We start from the raw sequence: 21732 nt of genomic DNA, 5'->3' as shown, positions 1-21732 counted from the left end.
AAAGCTGGGCTCAGGGCGGCTAACAACAATAAAACAGTACAAAAGTACAGCATAAACAACACTCTAAAATCATTCATTATAAAATTAATTAATTCAAGCCACTGGCAACCATTGGGCCAGAGCTCCGCAAAGATTGCCAAGGGAGGGAGTCAGGCTGTGCCCTGGCCAAAAGCCTGGTGGAACAGCTCTGTCTTGCAGGCCCTGCGGAAAGATGTCAAGTCCCGCAGAGCCTTGGTCTCTTGTGACAGAGTGTTCCACCGGATCGGAGCCACAGCCGAAAAAGCCCTGGCTCTAGTTGAGGCCTGGGGCCATCAAGATGTTTTTAATTGAAGACCGTAAATTTCTCTGTGGGGCATACCAGGAGAGGCGGTCCCGTAGGTACGGGGGTCCTAGGCCGTATAGGGCTATAAATACACAGTGCGGAAGGGATGCTGGAGGAGCGCTAGGCGAGGAACTGGCTGCGTCAGCCCAGTGCTCAGTGAGCTGTTTATGAGCTCTGAGCCTTGGGAGTGATGGGAAAGAGAAAGTGATCATGAGCTCATTGGAGGAGCTGAGCGCCTTGCCAAGCATCCAAGCAAGCCTCCTGGTTCTCATTCCACATCACTGAGCAGCAGGTTAATCCCAGGCCATTCCCCTTGGCTGTAAATGATTAGCGATGGGGTGGGGGGAGGTGGCTTCACCTGGTATCGCCTGAGATCATGGGCTAAGCAGAAAATCACTCTTGTGCTGGAGGGGGAGCCTTGTCAACCGATGGTCTTGGCTCTGTTTCCACTGCAAGCCTTTACATTGGAGAGAGGTTGGGGGTGATGGAAATACAAAAGCAAAACAGTCTCTCAAGCATGAAGTTTAGTTCGTTTCTCTGACAACAGGCTTAGTTTTAACAGCATCAGGCACCTTCTTAACCATCTTTCAGCTGGTTAAGGAATTTTATAAACAGCTTAAATAATCTCTTGGAAGACCCCAGTAAAATAATCATGAATAATATGCAAAGAAAATCACCATAATTTAGAAGCAAGCATACAAAACTAAATTGTGTGACCCAACAAGCCGTGATCCCACACACTCCTCCTCATCCAACCTGACCCCCAAACAGCCAAAAGCAAACTTTCACACCGTGTATTAGCATTGGGGGATGGGGGCTTCTCCAAGAGTCGTGTCCGACTCTAGGGTTGTGCGCCCATCTCACTTAAGAGGCCGGGGGCCAGCACTGTCCGGAGACACTTCCGGGTCACGTGGCCAGCGTGACGAAGCTGCAACTGGCGAGCCAGCACCAGCGCCGCACACGGAAACGCCGTTTACCTTCCCGCTATAAAGCAGTACCTACTTATCTACTTGCACTTAGGGGGTGCTTTCAAACTGCTAGGTGGGCAGGAGCTGGGACCGAAAGACGGGAGCTCACCCCACCGCGGGGATTCAAACCGCCAACCATGCGATCGGCAAGTCCTAGGCACTGAGGTTTTACCCACAGCGCCACCCGCGTCCCTTAAGAGGATTAGCACAGCTGAAATAAAGAGTCTGGAGGAAGCCTTTTGGGTGTAAATTAAGCTACCGTATTTTTAAAAAAGAAAATAGTGGAAGATTAGGAGACCGATCATCATTCAGGCAATGGATCCAGTTGTAACAAGTTGCCAAAGCCTGATGTCATCCTAATCCACAAGAGTCTGAAAAGTGGCTCCCTATTCCTTAGTGTGCATGTGATTTTCCCCACCTTATAGTTGTGATATAAATAAAAAGAACTGCTCCTTTTATAGAGTCCTTTTGTAAGTTCTCTATCGGTAGGAGAAAATAACAGAGACCAACCAGAGAATATTGTGAAGAAAAGCAGCTAGTAAGTCTGATCTTTATTAACTGTTGCAACAGGGTGCTCCCCCACACACAGGAGAGGAGGAAAACCCCGAGCCATGCACACAAGCCCTTATGTAGACATTTTTAAATTGCCCGCCCTGGATTCCAAGACCACCCCCAGTAACATCATACCTACATCACAGAAAAGGCGGTCTACAACAGAAATCTGAGTGCTTTGTTTATCTCCTATCTGGCAAATTACCTGATTGCATTATCTGGGTTTTGGCCACTCTTTTGTTATTATAACTACTTAATTCCTGAATCTAGGTCACAGGTCACAGGCTCACACCCTGTTCATATCTTGAAAGTGCCCTTGAGACAGGATTTGTGAGGACAGGATTTGTGAGGAAAAAGACAATGGGGAGGTTTCCCACTTTGACCTTGCAGAGAAATATTTGAGGTCAATTTGTTCAGGACCTTTTTAGTGGAGTTTCGGACATGTGGTTTATATATAAAGTTATGAACATTAATTTTTTAAATATATGACCTTAAAATTCTTCTAACAGTTGGAAAGAGATGATCTTGAAAAAAGGTAGTATTTGCAGATGTCACTGCTGGTGACATAAATTTCATCCAAAGTGAGTGGTGGTGATTTCTGTGAGCATGGAGCACTGGAACAGGCTGACAGAGGTTTGCAGGGGCTACTTTCTGATGAGGAAAAACATGCAGAGATTGCTTGGGGTGTGTCTGTCTGTCTGTCTGTCTGTCTGTCTGTCTGTCTGTCTGTGTAAAGCAGCAGGTGGTGTGGATGGGAGGTGTGTCTCCAGGTTGCAAATAAGATGCACAAACCTTCCCTTCCTCTTCTAGTGAGGATCGAGACCAGGCGTCAGCAAACCTTTTCAGCAGGGGGCCGGTCCACTGTTCCTCAGACCTTGTGGGGGGCCGGACTATATTTTGAGGAGGGGAGAACGAATTCCTATGGCCCACAAATAACCCAGAGATGCATTTTAAATAAAAGCACACATTCTACTCATATAAAAACACACTGATTCCCGGACCATCCGCGGGCCGGATTGAGAAGGCGATTGGGCCGCATCCGGCCCCTGGGCCTTAGTTTGCCTACCATGATCTAGGCAGCCACAGGAAAGATCTGGGGCGGAATCCCTGTTCCCACATCAATCGCTGCAATGTGGTTTTTAGCACTCCATTGTTTTTTCACCCAGGGGAACATTTATCTTGAATATGGACAGATCTGAGATGAGTGATGGTGGGATGCACTCCCTTCCAGCAATGCAGCATCTGTTTCACATCAAGAGAGGCAGGATGGGATTGGGGGTGGCATTTGCATGAGTGCTTCAGGTGGTGGAAGGGGAGGGGACAGAAGATGGGCAGCAGAGTGTGGGAACTGAGATGTGCCTCCCCCCCCCCCCAGTTGTGGGATGAGAAAGGCAAACCCTTCTTCTCCCTTCCTGGCTCTAATGGGAGAAGACTATGTGAATCAAAGGAGAATAAAGTTTTTCTCCCTCTCTCACAACAAGCAGAACTCTTGGGTTTCCAATGAAGCTGAACGTAGAAAGATTCAGGACAGGTGAGTTTCAGCATCCTGTTTGAACCCTGGCACCTCCTTCCCAAAGCCCAGGAAGCTTCTGCCTGGCTTGGGGGGGGGGGGAGACACGATTCTCATGTGTACAATGTTGCCCCCCACAATGGCCCTCACAAGCTGGTGCCTCTAGCCCCAACCGTTCCCCTGCAAAAATAATGCATCACACGCCACTGCTCAAATCCCGCTACGTTGTTTTCTTCCTGCAGGTTTTGCCTGCGAGCGCGACAGGCTCTCCTTCAGCTTCTGCCAGACGCTGCTGTTCCTGGGCAGGTGCCACCTCCCTACCGTCAGCCTCCAGTGCTGCCAGACGTGCCGTCAGCAGGGCCACGGCCCCCGGGACCGCGGGAACGAGCGGGCTTCCCGGAAGTGAGCACTCCCATCACCTCAGGACCCTTTCAGGCGCAAAGAAGCCAGCGGTGGCCTCGAGGGAGAAATGGCTGCCTAAGACACCTCGTGGGTTGCTTTGAAGGCAGCTTAGCCACCATCTCTGTCCAATTGCTCTCCTCTCCTTCCTCCCATGGGACCTTGGCTGGTGCTGTTCACCAAGGTTGGACAGGCATGGTGCTTTAACTCCAGTTCCTCTCACCAAACTGCCCTCAGGGCTACCCAAGTCTGCTGCCCTCCAATGCGCAGCAGAGGAGGATCTGCTCTGCAAGGCCACGCGCTGCATCCCACAAAAGCAATAACTCTTGGCATGATCTCAGAAACATATCTGGTGCTATCGTCGGGTATATTCAGGTCTCACTCGGTGTTGGCGGGCCAGCACGAAACTCTTGACTTGAGTGATTTCTTTTTTAAAAACAAACAAACAAACAGGAAACACACGCAATATTTTTTTTGTATTTTGTAAGAACGGGCATCTAGCATACCTGACCAAGTCGCATGACTGTTTGGTTGCATTTGTTGTGACAGGGATGCCTTTCTTCCTGGTGGTTGGTGGGAGGAGCTCAAAGCGGCAGTGAAATGCCCCCCCCCCCATTTCAAATTCGCTGAGCCAGCTGATCATCACACTTGCTCTAGCTGGGAGGACCAAAGCATTGGAGTTATGAGTTGTTTGGTTTTCACTCAAGTTGAACTAAAGCTAACCTCTCTGGCTTGAGTCTTTGAATAATAGAACTGTAGAGTTGGAAGGGACCATGAGGGTCATTTGGTCCAACCCCCTGCAATCTGTGGGGCTCAAACCCAAGAATTTGAGATTAAGAGTCTCATGCTCTACCGACTGAACAATCCTCCCTATCTAATGCCCTGTTCTCTGGCTCAGCAGTTCAATATCTGTCAGGGTGAGCTGCCCTTTCTCTCTAGGCTGCTCGCTTGGTTACCCCAAAAAAGCCCAAGAATATCAAGATCAGTTTCTGGTTTCCACCCCCACCCCCCTTATGTAGCCCTGGAAGTTGGGACTGCATTTGTAGTATCATATCAATTTCCTTATTGTCAAGAAGGCACCTGATTTAAGAACACTTCATTGCTTTCTATCGTGCACTGATAGTCTTGTTTGGGTATTTAGCATGTGTTAAGCAAGGAAAAGGGAGCCTGTGGCCTTCCAAGCATTGTTGGGACTACATCATCCCTGTGTCAGGATCCTGACCAATGGCCTTGCTGGCTGCTGTGAACTGGAGCTCAACATCTGGGGGGAGCCCAAAGGTAGGGATGTTGGGAAATTCCAATGGATGAAGAAATGGGTGATACTTCCTTCTTCCTTCCATGTCTGGAATAGTAATCAATCCAGCAAGTATGATCAGGACTCCACTGTTGTTGTTTTCAGTTCACAGCAACAGTCATGTTATATGGACATCGTAACCAAAACCCCATTCTTTCAGGGTGCCAAGGTGGCATAACACCAAAATCCTTCAGTAGTTAAGTTATAATTTGCCAATGTGTTTTTTCTAGAAGTCTGATAAGGCCTCAGCATTCTACTTGTGTCAGGGATACACCCTCTCTCTCTGAAAGGATCATTGTAGACTTTCTATGAATATGGAATTAACATGTCATTATTATTTTTTAAATAAAAAATACATGGGAAACCATCTGGCCCTGAAGATTTATTGTTCCTTAACTTGGAATTTTCATATGGACTGAATTTTTCTCATCTAAAATGGCCTTATGTTACAGGTTTGTTTTCATTCTAGCCAAGCAATTTGCAAATCCATTGAAGACTGATTTATATAATTTGGCATAATATTATGTGAATTTTTGATGAATGCACTTGAAATATCTTTGCCTATATGACTAGAGAACATTTCCGTTGTTCTTTGAAAGCTGATAATGTCAAGGTTTGATTGCCAGATCCACAGCATTTTTGATGCAGATCAATCAAAGATTTGGTTATTTAGTGCAAATAGTTTTAAATTGTTCTCAATGCATGGTGGGTAACAAATACTTTACAGTGTGAAAGCCAGTAAGTATCAGCAGAACTAGCCGTGGATCAGTTGCATTATGTCAACGCCAGACCAAGGCTGTCTTCTTGTCTCTGTCTAGAGGGAGTGACAAAACCAATTATTTAAGACCACATCCAAATTTCTTCTCTCTCCCATGCCAGCCATGGAATTTCCCCAGTGATTCAGCACAGATACATGGGAATAAAAAAAAACAACCAACTCTTTTCAAGGAGATGTTATGGAGGAGTATCTTTTTAATTTTTTAAAAAAATGTCTGTAGCTCTCAAGTGTGTTAAATTAAATTGTTATAACAAAGTATGAGCTGTGCCTTTGTTGGTTTGTTTCGGCACCACGACATTTCTGCTGCCTCTTGAAGAGTCTCTATGGTTATCTTAGCATGGCTAAACAGGAAGGCAGGCACCACCATTGGCCTCGCTGCATCACCTGTCCCTGCTTCATCTTCCTTTTCAATTAAATTCAAACCCTAGAGCCCCCTGACCTTGCTACTCGCCCCGCCCCCACTGCTCCTGCCTGCTCACCTGTCCTTTTTTCAAGCTGGTGAGCAGAACCCTCAATCATCTTGGCTGCCCTCTTCTGCACACCATCCATCTTGTCGGTATCCTTTTTAAGCTGTGATGCCCCAAACTGGACGCAGGACTCCAGGTGGAGTCTGTTAGCTGTTTTATTTATTACAGTTGCATTTTGACTACCAGGGAAGGGGAGAGGTGCTTGTGAGATTTCCTGCCTCGGGCGCCGAAATATCTCAGCTGGCTTTCGGTCCTCTGCACTTTGGAGGTGGAAGCTTCCCATTTGATGCTCCACCTCCAGCCCTGCTGATATGGAGGGCCCCCTTCAGCTGTCAATCATCGTGGCAACACTCCAGCCAAGCTGAATGTAAAGCCTGAGGGAAGCTCTTAATGAAGCATGCTTGACTCCAGCTGTCAAAGTGGATAAAACTGATGGCTCTGCATGTGGAGGAGCAGGAGAGGGAAGGAAATTGTCAGACTCAGATTAGGGTTAGCAGATAAGTGTGAAGAATGGCCCTGATCTGCCTCCACCATTCCTCTAAGTCAAGCTGTCATGTCTCTTCCTCCCAGTCTCGTCAAATGCTAAAAGGGTACTTAAGTTGCCTGGGGTGTTAGGGGAAGAGTAGTATGTCTGGAAGGACAGATCCTGAAGCTGAGACTCCAATACTTTGGCCCCCACATGAGCAGAGAAGACTCCCTGGAAATGACCCTGAAGTTGGGAAAGATGGAAGGCACAAGGAAAAGGGGACGACAGAGGACGAGATGGTTGGATAGTGTTCTCGCAGCTACCAGTATGAGTTTGACCAAACTGCGGGAGGCAGTGGAAGACAGGAGTGTCTGGTGTGCTCTGGTCCATGGAGTCACGAAGAGTCGGACACGACTAAACAACAACAAAGTATGTCTGGTGGGGGACATGTGCTTCTGGGGTAGTTTGTCCACCCTGTACTCAGCCCTCACCTGTGGCTTCTAGAAACTGTCAGCATGCAACAGTGGCCACATTCCAGAAAATTGCTTCAACTGGCCAACTAAACCAGGAGAGGGTCAAACCCTTGGTGCGTTAGGGACTTCCTCTACATGCAAAGTCAGGCTCTGGATGATTGTGTGGATAAGACCAGTAGTAGGTGCAACGGTCAAGAAGGAGGTTTCTGCATGTGTAGAGGGAAGTGAGGGGCAGATGGGTCTTGTCAACCTGGGAACGTAGCCTATCTTGGAGAAGGAAAACTCTTGATCCTAAACCTCCACTGCCTTGTGGTATTTCTTCACGAGAAGAAAAAGCTAAGGTGTAAACCCTACAGAAATCCAGAGTGGGGTCCTTAAGGTGTCTGGAACACTTTCCTCCGGCAAACTCCTGTAGCCAAGCTGGTGCCAAACGTATTGCTCTGCTTTCCTTTGGACCACATCAGTGAGGCCAAGAGAGAGGTCTGGTTGTCTGGACAGCCCAGGACCTCCATACACAATGCCCAGGCTTGCGTCCCGGAGACGCGTACTCCATTGTCTCTCAAGACAAACTGATGCCAACAACAAAATGTAAGTTGTCTACCTGAGACAGGCCAGATTGTTTAATCAGCCAAATGTTTGTTTCATATATCTGTGAAATTCAATGCTAAGACAAGTCTCTGAAATTGACAAGAGTCTCAAGAAAATGACAAAAGTGCCCCTTCCACTCTTTGAGCTCCTCTCCGCTTCAGCAGGGCTCGTGCCAGAGAATAACCTCCTTCCCAGTAGATTTCATGCCTTTTCTACTCGGCACGTGGCTGGAAAAAGTAGCGCCGTCTTTTCATTCTCATGAGATTGTTCTCCAAAAGTCTGTTTCCTGTAAACACTGAGTCATATCTGGTTGCTATTGTGAACAGTGATACTTTTTGCTTTTCGGGACCATCGTGTTAATATTGTACTAACTTTGCAGCACAAGGTCGGAGAGAATACAACAGTTGGGCTCCCATCCTGCACATTTGCAAATTTGCCAGTACAAGGGAAGTGAAGTGATGCTCTGTGCAGTCATTTGGCACCAGCTTGGCTGCAGGAGTCGCCGGAAGGAGGCATACAAGGTGCCATCCAAGGGACGCCACTCCAGATTTGTATAGGGCAGGGGTTAGCAAACCTTTTCAGCAGGGGGCTGGTCCACTGTCCCTCAGACCTTGTGGGGGGCTGGACTATATTTTGGGAAAAAATGAATGAATTCATATGCCCCACAAATAACTCAGAATGCATTTTAAATAAAAGCACACATTCTACTCATGTAAAAACACCAGGCAGGCCCCACAAATAACCCAGAGATGCATTTTAAATAAAAGGACACATTCTACTCATGTAAAAACACTCTGATTCCTGGACCATCCGCGGGCTGGATTTAGAAGGCGATAGGGCTGGATCTGGCCCCCGGGCCTTAGTTTGACTACCCGTGGTATAGGGTTTACTCCTTAGCCTTTTCTTCTCCAGAAGATGTCTCACAAGGCAGTGGAGGTTTAGGATCACAGTTTTCCTTTTCCTAGATGAGCTACCACCTGCTCTTCACTTCCTTCTACAGCACATATGGAAACTGCCTTCTTTACGTAATCAGTACCAAATTAGGTGGGAACCTGCCAACCATTGGTTTGTTTTCTAATATGCATCCAATACATCCATCCCATAGTGGTGTAGTCCATTGGCTTTGCAGTGCCTTGTGAAACACACACTGAATGAGTAAATTATTCTGAAACTGCAATAAGCAAGGCCTTCTTAAACCAGATGTTAAGGGGAAAGTCTGGCTTATTTCTCTACCCCTGGGTGATGCTCAGTCTGGCTGCAGCCAACAAATATATAACAGCTTTACAGACTAATTCTGCATTGTCTGATATTGATACAGTGGATTGTATAGCTGATACCATCCACTGTTGGTATCAACAGAAGATAAAACACAGAAGGAAGTAGTTGTTCAGAAGTCTGGGAACAAATTGCATTTACAGTATAATGGTACCTCTGGTTACGAACTTAATTCGTTCCAGAGGTCTCGTCTTAACCTGAAACTGGTCTTAACCTGAGGTACCACTTTAGCTAATGGGGCCTCCTACTGCTGCTGCGCCACCGCCGCATGATTTCTGTTCCCGTCCTGAGGTAAAGTTCTTAACCCGTGGTTCTACTTCCGGGTTAGCGGAGTCTGTAACCCAAAGTATTTGTAACCTGAGGTGTTTGTAACCCTGAAGTTTTAATATATTAAGTGTTTTGTTCCTCAAATATTCTTGCCCCTTTCCAAAACAAAAATTTTAAAAAATATGTTGAACACTTTCACATTTAATTCTGTTACCAAGAAGATACCCCCATCTCACATGTCGTTTACCAAAACAAACATTTGGTCTTGTTGCACATTAATGCTGCCTTCAGCTGGTTTCAATAAGGAAAAGACTCCAAAGCAGGGGGAGAGAGAGTGCTCACCATACTGTATTGTTGTTTTTTAAAGTCCTAAACAGCAAAGACAGAAACCCTAACATAACAATGTAATCCAGATGATTTTCAAAAGGAGGAAATTACTTTCACAGCAAGAGGAACCATTATTATTATTATTATTATTATTATTATTATTATTATTATTATTTTCGAAACCTGCGTTCTTGTAACAGGCAGCATCAGCCAGCTCTTACCCTTTGGGGCACGAGGCATCTGCATGAAGGAAAAGCTTTCAAGCAGATTTTCCAGCGGGGGTGAACATCTGTGAAGCCTCAGCCATGCAGAAAAATGAGGGCTGGAGCTCTCGCAGCCCCCGCAAGAACCAGCCACGGCGGGAGGGAGGCTGTGGGGAGGGGGGGCAATGAACGCGCAGGCACACTGTGGCCCCTCTCAGCTTCATGAGGTCCCTTCTTCACACATGGTGGCCGGAGGAATTAGAAGAAATGTGAAAACACTTTTCTTTCCAAAGGGAAGGATAAGCAGGGAAAGTTCTTTGCGCTATAGATTTTTCCCTCCCTCTCTCATAACACCAGAACTTGTTGACATCCAACGACGCTGAATGTTGGAAGATTCAGTATAGATCAAAGAAAGAAATTATCCATGCAGCACATAAACTATGGAACTCACTGCCACAGGAGACCGTGATGGCTTCCAGCTTAGATGGCTTTAAAAGAGGGTTAGCCAGATTCAAGGAGGAGAGGGCTATCGATAGCTGCTAGCCTTGACAGAGGTTATGCTCTGCCTCCGCAGTTGGAGGTAGCAATGCTTCTGAATACAGTGGTACCTCGGGTTAAAGACACTTCAGGTTACAGACACTTCAGGTTACAGACTCCGCTAACCCAGAAATAGTACCTCGGTGCAGTGGCGTAGCGCGGGTTGTCAGCACCCGGGGCAAGGAAAGTAATTTGCACCCCCTAACCCGTGGATTTGCGCCCCCTAACCCCCAGATGTTGCGCCCGGTGCGGCTGGCCCCCCCTGCACCCCCCACGCTACGCCACTGCCTCAGTGTTATGTACTGAGTTGAATAGGATCCAAAAGGCAGCAGTCTGATTGGTCCTAGAACAATAGGATTCAGAATGCAGCAGTCTGATTGGTCCACAGGAGCCACCCAATCCAGCTCCAGGTGGAAGTGAATCCACAAGCTGATTGGTCTACAGGTGAATACCGGAATTAGCCAATCACTTGGGGCCCATTGTGTAAATAATGTATATAAAAGCGGACATTCTGGGGGAACTTCCATTCCTCCTCACCACTATGAGCTGAATAAAGAGCATGAAATCCACTCTTGACTCCAAGTATATTTTACTCGGGTTAAGAACTTTGCTTCAGGATGAGAACAGAAATCGTGCTCCGGCGGCACGGCGGCAGCAGGAGACCCCATTAGCCAAAGTGGTGCTTCAGGTTAAGAACACTTTCAGGTTAAGAACGGACCTCCGGAAAGAATTAAATTCTTAACCCGAGGTACCACTGTACCACCTTCTGGAAACTACAGAGAGAATGCTTCTGTGCTCTAATCTAGCTTGACGGTTTCCCATATGTATCTGATTGGCTTCTGTGAGAATAGGATGTGGAAGCAGATGGGTCATTGGCCATATCTCTTCTTATATCTGTTACGGTAAAATGTGGGTGCGAGGCTGCTCTGCCACCCAGCTTGTCGGACTAAGTCCGCAGGTCCCTGCGGAGGAAAATGAGCTCAGCCGGAGACAGGAGCAAGCTGCAGAAGATCCAAGTTTATTGCGCAACAGGTTCAAGGCGAGATTGAACAGCGAAAAAGGGGTGACATGAACTTTTGAAACTTCCCTCCATGTCCCAGAATACAGTGCAAAATACATCCCAGTTACATCATGAATACATTAAAGAGAGGTTGGGTTACACCGGATTAACATACAGAGGAGGGAGGGGGAATATGCAGAGCTGGAGATATGCGCAGATAAGCACTTCCTGAGTACCTGTGATGAGAAGACAATAGTCCAAGTATGTAAAGTCTGCCACCTGGCACTGCCCGGAGGAAAGGCTTGGCAGAGTGATTTGACAGGATTAGGGTCTTGACACCTTGCTTGAGGGATTATGGAGGACAGGGAAGGTGTCATGGAGTCCTAGAGAAATTGAGCAAATTGGCATGTTGATTTTCTATGAATTTTATAGATTCTTGTCCCTTTTGACATTGACAATTTGAAATAAATGGATATATTGTAGCGAAGAAGAAGGTGAAGAAGACATGCCCCACCCTTCCGTATCATATCAAAGAGTTTTTCACCCCCCCTCGCTGTATGTTTCTCTTTCAAGTCCTATTTGATTGTTGTACATCGCTTGGACACCTTAGGTCAGCTTCCTCCAATCTGGTACCCTCCTGATGTTTTAGGCGACCACCCCTCCATCCGCAGAGCAAAAGTCAACATGCTCCAACATCTCATTTTCACAGCCTTCAGAGGGCGGTCTGTTTCGTGCCTCTGAGGGTTGCTCATTACAAAGGAAGAGTCATCGTTCCAAATCCTTGGAAATCCCAACAGATGTTTGAATTGTCCCAAACATTTATGAGAGTGTAACTGAGTACCACCCCCCGCTTCCCATCCTTTCTGAGCAGCAGATCTGTTTCCCAAGCCCCAGAGAGAATCATGTGTCAACCACAGATGGGAACTTTGTCTGCGGTGTGCTCCATTCACCGAACACACATCCTCTACTATGAGAGAGGAAAGGAAACACTCAGCTTTCCAAATAATACAGAGCCATGGGAAAAGATTCCAGGTGTAAATTAGTGGAGAGGGATTCTGTTTAACAAGCTTTGTTTAGGGGGAGCGGAGATGGATGGGGAAGGAGGTAGCTAGGCAACAGGCTGAAACCACAGATTCCATAACAGAAATACACTTGAGGCAAGTTTCTAGGATCAGGCTTTTTTTTTAAGGACTGGAGGTGTGAAGAGATACAATTCTAGGGGTTATCAACACACTGAAAATTAAGAATTCACAAGGTTTCATTGGCATCCAACCAAGAGCTCGTAAGACAAAACACACACTTCTGAAATTGGCAAGCTTCTAACAGGAATATGCAGCTCCCCCACCCCCCAAAATAAATTTGTCCTCCAATACGAAGGATTGGAAAGGAGCAAACACTGGTTTAAAAAATAAATAAATAAAGAGGGATAATGGGGGTGAGATCCAGGAAATTGTCAGGTCATTTAGCTTAATGCCTATTCCAGTAAAATTGATTTTTAAAGTGTGATTAAACATTGAGTCTCCAGCCTTTTTTGGGCTGGGAGGGGGTGCATCTGAAAATTGAAGAAACTGTCATAGGTACTGCAATAAATAAATAAATCCCAATTATATGAAAATGATTCACAGATGATATATAACTCTGAGTAGGTTGGCTAAGATGTATAAAGCAGAATCAGATATGTGTTGGAAATGTTAAAAAAAAAAGGAGGGTTTTTTTCGTATGTGGTGGACATGTAAAACGGTAAAAGAATATTGGGGAATGATTTATAATGGGTTAAAAAAATGTTTAAAATAACCTTCCCAAAAAGACCGGAATCCTTCTTATTGGGAGTAATTCAGACAGAAATCCCCAGGTGTCAGAAAGGTTTCTTTATGTATGCAACAACAGCGGCTCGAGTTCTGTTAGCCCCAAAATGAAAAGTGAGTGAGGTCCCTGGTAAAGAGGACTGGCTACTTAAGATGTTAGAATATGCAGAACTTGCAGGTTAAACATACAGAATAAGAGAGCAAGAAGAACATATATTTAAAGAAGAGTGAAAAATATTTATTTAATGCTGTGTACAGTTATTTTCCATAAAGATAAAATCAGCAGTGTAATCTATTTGTGATGATAAAGTGGAGAACTGACCTAAATAGTTATAGTAAAATATGTAAAATGAACCATGGAAGGAGAAGGAGGAAAGTCACTGGATATTCAAAAGTATGTAAAATGTTTATTTGGAAATGTAAACATTGAAAATGTAATATATATTTTTTTACAAAAAATCACATAAGGAAAACTGGTAGTTCATCATCTCACCCCAATCTACAGGTAAAACACATCCTCCAATCAGCTATGACAGACAAAAAAGCATCCCCCCCCCAAAGGAGACCCTCCAACCGAAGACCATCATATAATTGGATACTTGCATACTTTGGACCCAACTCACATTCAGCTCATGAAGCTGCTAGGATGTCATTGGTGGCACAATAAATGTGTGTGGGATGGGTAGGTTGCTAATTATTTTAATTGCACATGCAGTTAACTGAAACTTCAGTGGCAACTCCTTGCCTTCATGTTACTAGCTGGAGAACATTCCAAGTTACCTCTGGATTTCGGTGATGAGATGAAATGCAGCCCCTAGATACCCAAACAAGGATAGTTGCCATCTCTGACAATGCCCAGGGTGGTACAGGCCGGGGTTAGTGGGAGAGACCCGGGTTCAAATCCCATCCCCACTCAGTCAATGAAGCTCACAGGGTGACCCTGGGCCAGTCACTGCCTCTCAGCTTAACCTACCTCACAGAGCTGTTGTGAAGATAAAATGGGGAGGTGGGGAGAAGGAGGTACACCTCTTTCCAAGAAAGGCAGGACATGAAAGTGTAAATGATCGCGGGAAAAGCCAAAGCAATTCACAGCTGAACTATTGTGCCCGAGTGTGAGGAGGTCAGCTGTATTACTAACAAGGTGGAGGCTTGGGGTTTGGAAGTGGCCCCCCCCCCAGACCTTTGTATCTGGCCCTTGGGACCTTCCTCAGGCCATGGCACTCACCAGCCCTGCTCTATGGCCTTCTGGAGTGCTTCTGTTTGGCTGGAAAGTGTCCTTGAACTACGATCCTGCCTCTCGCTTGCCTGGATGGAGGAGACAGAAGAGTGGGAGGTGGAGAAACCTCTGGCTTCTTTCTGCGAGGCTGGAAAGCTGTCTGCTGTACAAAGGCAAGTGTCGCATCCATTGCCCAGTTTTGTGTCTGGCCCTGGCAGATGGTCAGCTGCAAGCAAATGTGTCTCTGGGGCTGAGAAAGGCTCCCCAGCCCCCTCTATGGACACAGAGAAGCAGGAGGCTGGAATTGCCCACAGGAAGTGTTAATTAGCACAGGAGTGTCATCTACTGGCTTTGCGAGGAACAGCACCAGAACAACAGCAAAGACAGTTTTTACAGTATGGGGATTTCTCCTTCCAACAGGTACAGGTCACAAAAATCTTGCCTTGGTACAGCAAGGCTTCTGTGGTTGAGACAGCTGCAGTGCCAACTTGGCTGAGAGATGGAGGGGGGGGAATCACAGTCTGAGTCTTCCCCTCCACCTGACTATGAGCCTAGGTAGTAAAAGTAAAAGGTAAAGGACCCCTGGACAGGCTATGGCCTGGGCAGGCCTGGTCGTCCTTTTTTATACCTGCTGGGATTGACAAAGCTGCCTCGGATTGGTTGACAAGGCATTCTGGGATTGACCAGGCATCTGACCCTCCCCTTCATCTCATAGCTCCCCAATTAACCAACTCTAGGCCAAACCAATCAACCAACTAGAAGGATTACTGTTAATCTCTTTTACTTAGGGGGTCCCTAAGGATAATTTTATTCTTTATACTCCACACATCTGACTGGGTTGCCCCAGCCACTCTGGGCGGCATCCAACATACGTAAAAACATTAAACGTTTTTTAAAAAATCATCACTGTATAGGATTGCCTTCAGACGACTCGGGAGTCGGAGAACTCCATACCCCCCCCAACATTTCTCTGTTGATAATAGGGATCCGCTAAGGAAAAGAGATGAACAGTAATCCTTCTAGTTGGTTGATTGGTTTGGCCTAGAGTTGGTTAATTGGTGAGCTATGAGATGAAGGGGAGGGTCAGATGCCTTGTCAATCAAAGAATGCCTTGTCAACCAATCAGAGGCAGCTTTGTCAATCCCACCAGCAGGTATAAAAAAGGACGACCAGGCCATAGGCCTGCCCAGTCAAAGACGACCATGGGGTACGGTGCTCATCTCTCTTTTAGGCCAAGGGAGCCGGCGTTTATCCACAGACACCTTTCTGGGTCATGTGCCCAGCATGACTAAACCGCTTCTGGAATAACAGGACACTGTCAAGAAGAGAAGGCACGAAGCAGAATTCAGAGAGCATCACAGTACTACATTCCAGTAAAAGATTGTCCTTTATTGCACCGCTATGAATATCTTCCTTTCATTCCAAGATGAAAAGCAGCTATTACTTACGGCTTAAAGTTGAAGGAAATATTTAACTCTTATTCCTTAAAACACCTCTAGGGAAATGAAGGTTCTTTTTAACTGGTTAAAATCCAACAAAATTGAATATTGAAAAAAGCTTCACTTCAGAAAATTTTTACAAAACTTTCCAAAGGTTCTCAGTGTGCATCAGAATTCCTCATTAAGAGTTATCTTGGTCCTCCCCATCATGCCTTTAATTAATGCCTCTTTTTCATGTTTCAAATGACATTTAATTTTTTTAATTAATTCTTATTTTGCATGACTTCACGAGCCACTTTTACGTGCACTTGTTGATGCTGCTGTATTAAATAAATAAGTTTGTTAATGATACAGGAAGAAAAACAATTTCCCAGCCAAGAAATTTCACATTGCAAGGTGTTGTTAGAAAATTCTGTATGAACCACTTTCTTTTTGAAAGTTGGCTACAACCTGAACTTGATCAAACTTAATTAAACAGAACAGACCTCACTGGCAATCCAGCCCTAGACAGTAAAGTACCACTGAAACCTGCAGAACTTACTTCTGAGTTTATGTAACTTCTACAGGCTACTGTGGTACTTTACTGTCTAGTAAATATCTACAAGGTTGCAGCCACCACATTATTTTTACCTGTCTTCAGAAATGCCTGGTTAAATATATCTTTTTAAATCTACTTTGGTTTACACCATTAAAAAAAGTTATAGGGAAGTTTTCATATTGAAGACAACTTGTGTTTCTAAAACTCTGTACTTTATTTATCTCTCACACTGACAGCTAATCAAACACATTCCATCATAACAATGTGTAAAATTCAATCTTCAAAATCAGTTGTTGTTTTTTAAAAAAATTACAATGTATATTCATGAGGTGTCAACAGAATGGTTTCATAATAATAATTTTTTTTTATAATTGTGAACTTCTCACAATCCTTCAAAATTAATCTAAGACTATACATGGCTCACTCTCCTTCGTAAATTAAATGTATTTTTTTTATAAAATAATTTATTAAAAATATACAGGAGGTACAAAGAACTGTCCAGTATCAAATTCAAGGCCTCCATTCCCCACCCAAAAAGACACCAAAGTGCCAGAAAGATCCCAGGTCAACAGGAGCTGCTGTCCCGCTTTCTAGTCTGGATCCAGAACACACTGCTCCACAATCTCCCGCAAGTGAGGATTCTCCATTGCAGCAGCGACTCTCTCTTTGTCATTTATCTGCTTGTTAACTGTAGCACGACGAAAAACAAACAAGAAGTCTTTGGTTAATGACCAACAGAAATGCACTAGAATATCGCAAAACACACACAATGTGCGCATGAAGATGCAAGTCCTACAGAGACAAACACAGATTTGTCAAGGATCAGAGCTCAGTGAATGCCTCCCACAATCTGCTGTCCAATGCCTGCAACTTTTAGATCTCATCACTGTCTTACGGGACTTTTAGGGAAGGGTAAGAACATTAGAAGTGGCCAACCAGATGCCTATTGTGGGAAACCTGCAAGCAGGACCTGAGTACCTCTCTAATTCTTTTTTAAAGCCATCTAGTTTGGTGTCTCCTGTGGGAACGGTACATTGGATTGTTTTTTTAATTGCTTCTGCTTGTAGGGAATTTATGTTGGCCAGTTTCAACAATATTGTTTTTAACTTTGTTTTTTAATTTTATGTATTTCCGCCTTAGAACCTTTGGGCATATGATAAATAAATAGAGAAGTCATGCAATGCTAAGATTGCAAGAGATCTTACAAACAAGTATGAAAGCAGAAGCTAATGTGTTCCAACGTCGTTAGCTCATATGCATCACTTCCTATGGTGCTGGGTGCCAGGCCCTCCCAGCCTGACTGCCACACAAGAAGATTGAAGACATGCTCAACAGGAAAATTCAACACACACACACTTGGTGATGTATATCAAGAGACTGCTTTATTCCCCAACACAAGCTGAAGACATACTTACTGTCCTCCTCCGTGGAATGCGCTCCCTCTGAAATGTAGATTTCCAACTACATGAGAGAGAAAATGACTGCTTAATATGTTTTTATAGCACAGGTATGCATCTGCACAGAATATACAACACTGTTTTGATGGCTTGCTATACAGTGGACCCTCTGGATACGAATGTAATTTGTTCCAGGGGTCCATCCGTACCCCGAAAAATCTTCAAGTAGAGCTGCCGCTTCTGCAAATGCGTGCAGCGTGATAGACTGTTTCTGCACATGCGCAAGGTGCGCAGAACACTTCTGCGCATGCGCGCGTGGTGAAACCCAGAAGAATTTGCTTCCAGGTTTGCTGCGTTCGCAACCTGAAAGTTATGTTATCCGAAAGTAACGTAACCCGAGGATCCACTGTAATGGGCAAGTCTCACTTGTGTTTGCAATAAGAGGTCTCTCTTTTTCTCTGCAATGCAATCTCCACATGCACTCAGGGGTTTGTTATATGGTAAGGAAGCATGGCCTCTTACAATCTGGCAGTTCTCACATGCCTGCCGAAGCTGTGTACATGATGCTGTCTCCTGAGAATCTTATGGTACCTTAAAGACTGTGATTAGCTGTGATTCCTGCCCTGCAAGGGGTTGGACTAGATTACCCTTTGGGTACCTTACAAGTCTAAAATTATATGATTCTTGTACAAATTTATTATGACTTAAACTTTGGTAGACTACAAACCACTTCACCAGATGCATGAAGTGTACCTGATGAAGTAGACTGCAGTGAGTGAAAGCTTATGCAACAATAAATGTGTTAGTCACAAAAATCTGTGTTGTTCTTCCTGCAAGAGACTAGCATGGTTGCAATCCCTCTGGAAATCCTGCCAACAGAAGCACTCTGGGCTCTTCATTTCACGTCCTCTTCTAACACCACATTTTGCGTGAGCAACAGATAACACCACTCCTTGAAATTCCCAATACAAGCAAACATGCAAAACATTTGGGGGGAAGTTGGAAGTGGAATGTGTGGCCAGAAAATGTCCTCTAAACATGCATTTCTGGAGAGTCAGCTGCAAGATGTTTTTAGAAATACAAACTAAAGTGTACAAATTGCGTACCTTGTGTTTAAAAGGCAAACATCTCTGCAGCTTGATCCTCAAACACAGCCCTGCATTTTAAAGAAAAAAGATGTCATTTTTCTTTTCAAGCACTACCCTTCCATTATCTTTCTACCAAAAGAGTTGGTGGCATGTGATCATGCAGCAAAACGTATTGCTCAACCATCTGTAATTCAGTTTTATAAACATGTGAGGGAGAGCTGGCCTTGGTTCTCAGTGTATCTTGCTCTAAAGATAGCAAGCGTTGCCTCATCTAAACTGTGAAAAAGGCTGGGAAATGAAGTGAGCGGCATCCATTTCCGAGATCTGCTTTCAAGCACAGAACTGCTTTACAATTTGGTAATAAGCTGTGAAAGACTGAAGAGTTTCACCCCACACACTGCCAGGGCATGAGCTCTGATTGGGATCAGGACACTAATGTGTTGAGCTTTACACAGGGAAACAGTCTTCAGTCTGCCTTGCAAAAATAAGGTTAAATTGGTTCCAAAGAAGCCTATCCCTAAAGGAAACATTTTTCAACATGAAAGGTCCTGCAACCCATTCATATTTAATAATTCACAATACTGCTGCTGCATGTTTCAATGCACAAATCCAGAAATGCTTCCAGAAGAACTGAATGTCCCTTTATTTGGCTTTCCATTATCTTGGTTTACTTAACGTCATGAAACTAAAAACTTCACAAATCGCTCAAAGAACCCCCTCCCCCCAGATCTTACCTATGAGAGTGGCCAAAGAGCAATGAGGTACCGTTGGTGTAAACCTGATTGTGACCAAATATTCATCTTCCCCAATTTCATGCACTTCAACGCAGCTTTCTGTTACCACGTCTAGTTCTTCTAAAGTGTTGGGCTTCTCTGGGTCCCGGATAGTTCGAATTATATCTAAGCAGAAACAAACAGATCACAAGTGTCTGATTATGGGGGAAAGGTTGAGTGATCAAACTCTAGGCCTGGAGTCAGCTGCAAATCCACTTGTGTGTGACATAAAAGGGAGTTTGATGCCAGCCTTACCAGAACTCTTCACAATCTGGTCCCTCTTGGCCTTTAGGAGGAACAAAGGTTGCAAGTGACATTTCAAATGAGAAATGATAAAAACGACATATGAAATGTGTTCTGAGGCTCATTGCTTCATGACCAGTGAGCCTGCAAGCAAACGGGTACTGTGGAGTGATTTCGGATTTATTTATTTTTGTCTCTTCTGGATTGGAAATAATCTTGCCACTGTGACTCATGCACAGTTATCCTCAAGAAATGAACTATTGCAATAAACCTGGGCAAGGGATTACCTGAGTGGGGGGAGGTAAGAGGCAATGGGGCTGGAGATGTAAATGACTATCAGACTTTGAAAAGCTGGTATCACTGGATCAAGTTCAACAGCTTTGTTGAATTAAACTATAACTATTTTTAAATTAATTATTTGTTAAATAATTTGAACTAAAATTGGATTTTGAATAAATGTGCAATTAATTGTTACAATTTGGAATTTGATTGTTATTATCTTCCTTCATGGGTCATGCAAACCACCATTATGAATCATGCTATTTATTGGGAAGGCTAAGGGCAGTGGGAATGAGTTTATGGAACCAAGAGCGCAGTGGCCCCCAAAAAGTTTAGGATCCATGGCAATAAACTCTATGTGGGGCTGCCCTTAAGAGTGACCTTGAAGTTAAAGTCAATGCAAAATGTATTAGCTGGCATACTGTTGTCACGCATGTTAAGGTGTGCTTAAAAGAGCCTCATGCTAGCTGCCAATAAATTACTGGATCAGGGTTAAGTTCCAACTTACAATACCCTAAACAGGTACCTGAAGGATTGCCTTCTTCCCTATCTCCCTGTCTGGCAGCCAGGACTGTCTGGCGAGGCCCTCCTGGCTGTGCCCACAGAAACCATGGGCCGTCAGCAAGGGGAAGAAGGCCTTTTGGGTAGCAGCCCCCTCTCTTTGGAATTCCCTTCCTTCAGAGATATACAGTCAAGTGCCAACCCCAGAATCAATTGGGCCTCTGCTAAAAACGCATTTATTTCCTCTGGCTAGTCATTAGTGACACCGGGCTGTACAAGTAAGTTCTCATAAAAAATAGAAATTAAAATTTGTACATTTTAAAGTGCGCACACTTGGCTGCTGGTTTAGTTTGTGCTGCAGTCTCAATACATTTTTAGCACCTTGTCGTTTCAGACGAAAGGAGGTGCGTAAGTTTAAACTGTTCTCGGTTTATTGTTGGTTTTATGTATTGAATGATTTACAGAGCTGCTTTTGGGGTTTTTTGTTTTTAATTTTTATCTTACTGCTTTCTTCTCTTCGTATACTCCTTCAAGGTTTCGGTTTTCTTTTTCAACACCCCCTCCTCCAACTGCGAGGCAAGCCGGGTCCTGGGCCGCGAAAAACCTCCCGCCCCGTGAAGCCTGGATAGGGACGGGGCTGGGGAGCCACTGACCGTAGACCTCCAGGGCCCGCTCCTGCTCCTGCTCCATGGCAGCGGCGCCGGTTCTGCTCGGGGCCTCGGGCCGGTGGTGGGCCTGGTGCTCGTCCTCCTTCTCCCGGGCCTCATGCCCCCCGCTAGAGAGCGCCCGCCAGAGCAGCCCCAGCGACAGCATTCCGCCCCGAGCCAAGCCCGCTCGCAGCCTCCATCAACCGGCCCTGCAGTCCCTCAGGCGGCCCTCGCGGGCACTTCCGGTCTCGGAGTGGGCGGGGCGCTCCACAAGCAAAGCGACGCCGTACTGTACTCACAAACGCGCCCTCTTCTCAACCAAGACTACATTTCCCGCCGTCCAACGCGCTCGCTCGCCCGGCTTTCCGCGCGGCGAGGAC

The 21732-nt window shown here is 45.2% G+C and overlaps 2 protein-coding genes and 1 long non-coding RNA gene across 4 annotated transcripts in view; 2 read left to right on the top strand and 1 right to left on the bottom strand.

Moving 5' to 3' along the window:
- Nucleotides 1-6081, top strand: part of ADAMTS7 (ADAM metallopeptidase with thrombospondin type 1 motif 7) — a 65470-nt gene extending 59389 nt beyond the window's left edge. For both annotated transcript variants that reach the window (XM_081888373.1, XM_081888374.1), the window contains exon 24: nt 3595-6081. In XM_081888373.1, the coding sequence (XP_081744499.1) occupies nt 3595-3758 (164 nt within the window). In that variant the 3' untranslated portion in view covers nt 3759-6081. The remainder of the gene's footprint in view (nt 1-3594) is intronic.
- Nucleotides 1-16786, top strand: part of LOC309356999 — a 401715-nt gene extending 384929 nt beyond the window's left edge. Inside the window, exon 2 of the long non-coding RNA XR_014163005.1 lies at nt 15644-16786. This is a non-coding gene — a long non-coding RNA (uncharacterized lncRNA). The remainder of the gene's footprint in view (nt 1-15643) is intronic.
- On the bottom strand, nt 16615-21657 carry CIAO2A (cytosolic iron-sulfur assembly component 2A). Its single transcript, XM_081888824.1, has 5 exons — nt 21359-21657; nt 19644-19808; nt 18928-18977; nt 17840-17885; nt 16615-17112 (listed from the first exon to the last, which is right to left on the bottom strand). The coding sequence occupies exons 1-5, from the start codon at nt 21516-21518 to the stop codon at nt 17015-17017; spliced, it is 519 nt and encodes a 172-aa protein (XP_081744950.1). The 5' UTR covers nt 21519-21657; the 3' UTR covers nt 16615-17014.
- Between the last annotated feature and the right edge of the window lie 75 nt (nt 21658-21732).

Source organism: Podarcis melisellensis (genome assembly GCF_964234715.1).
Source record: "Podarcis melisellensis genome assembly, chromosome: 14".
NCBI lineage: Eukaryota > Metazoa > Chordata > Lepidosauria > Squamata > Lacertidae > Podarcis > Podarcis melisellensis.
Note: the sequence above shows the minus strand (reverse complement) of the source record. Positions and strands in the feature narration are given on the sequence as shown.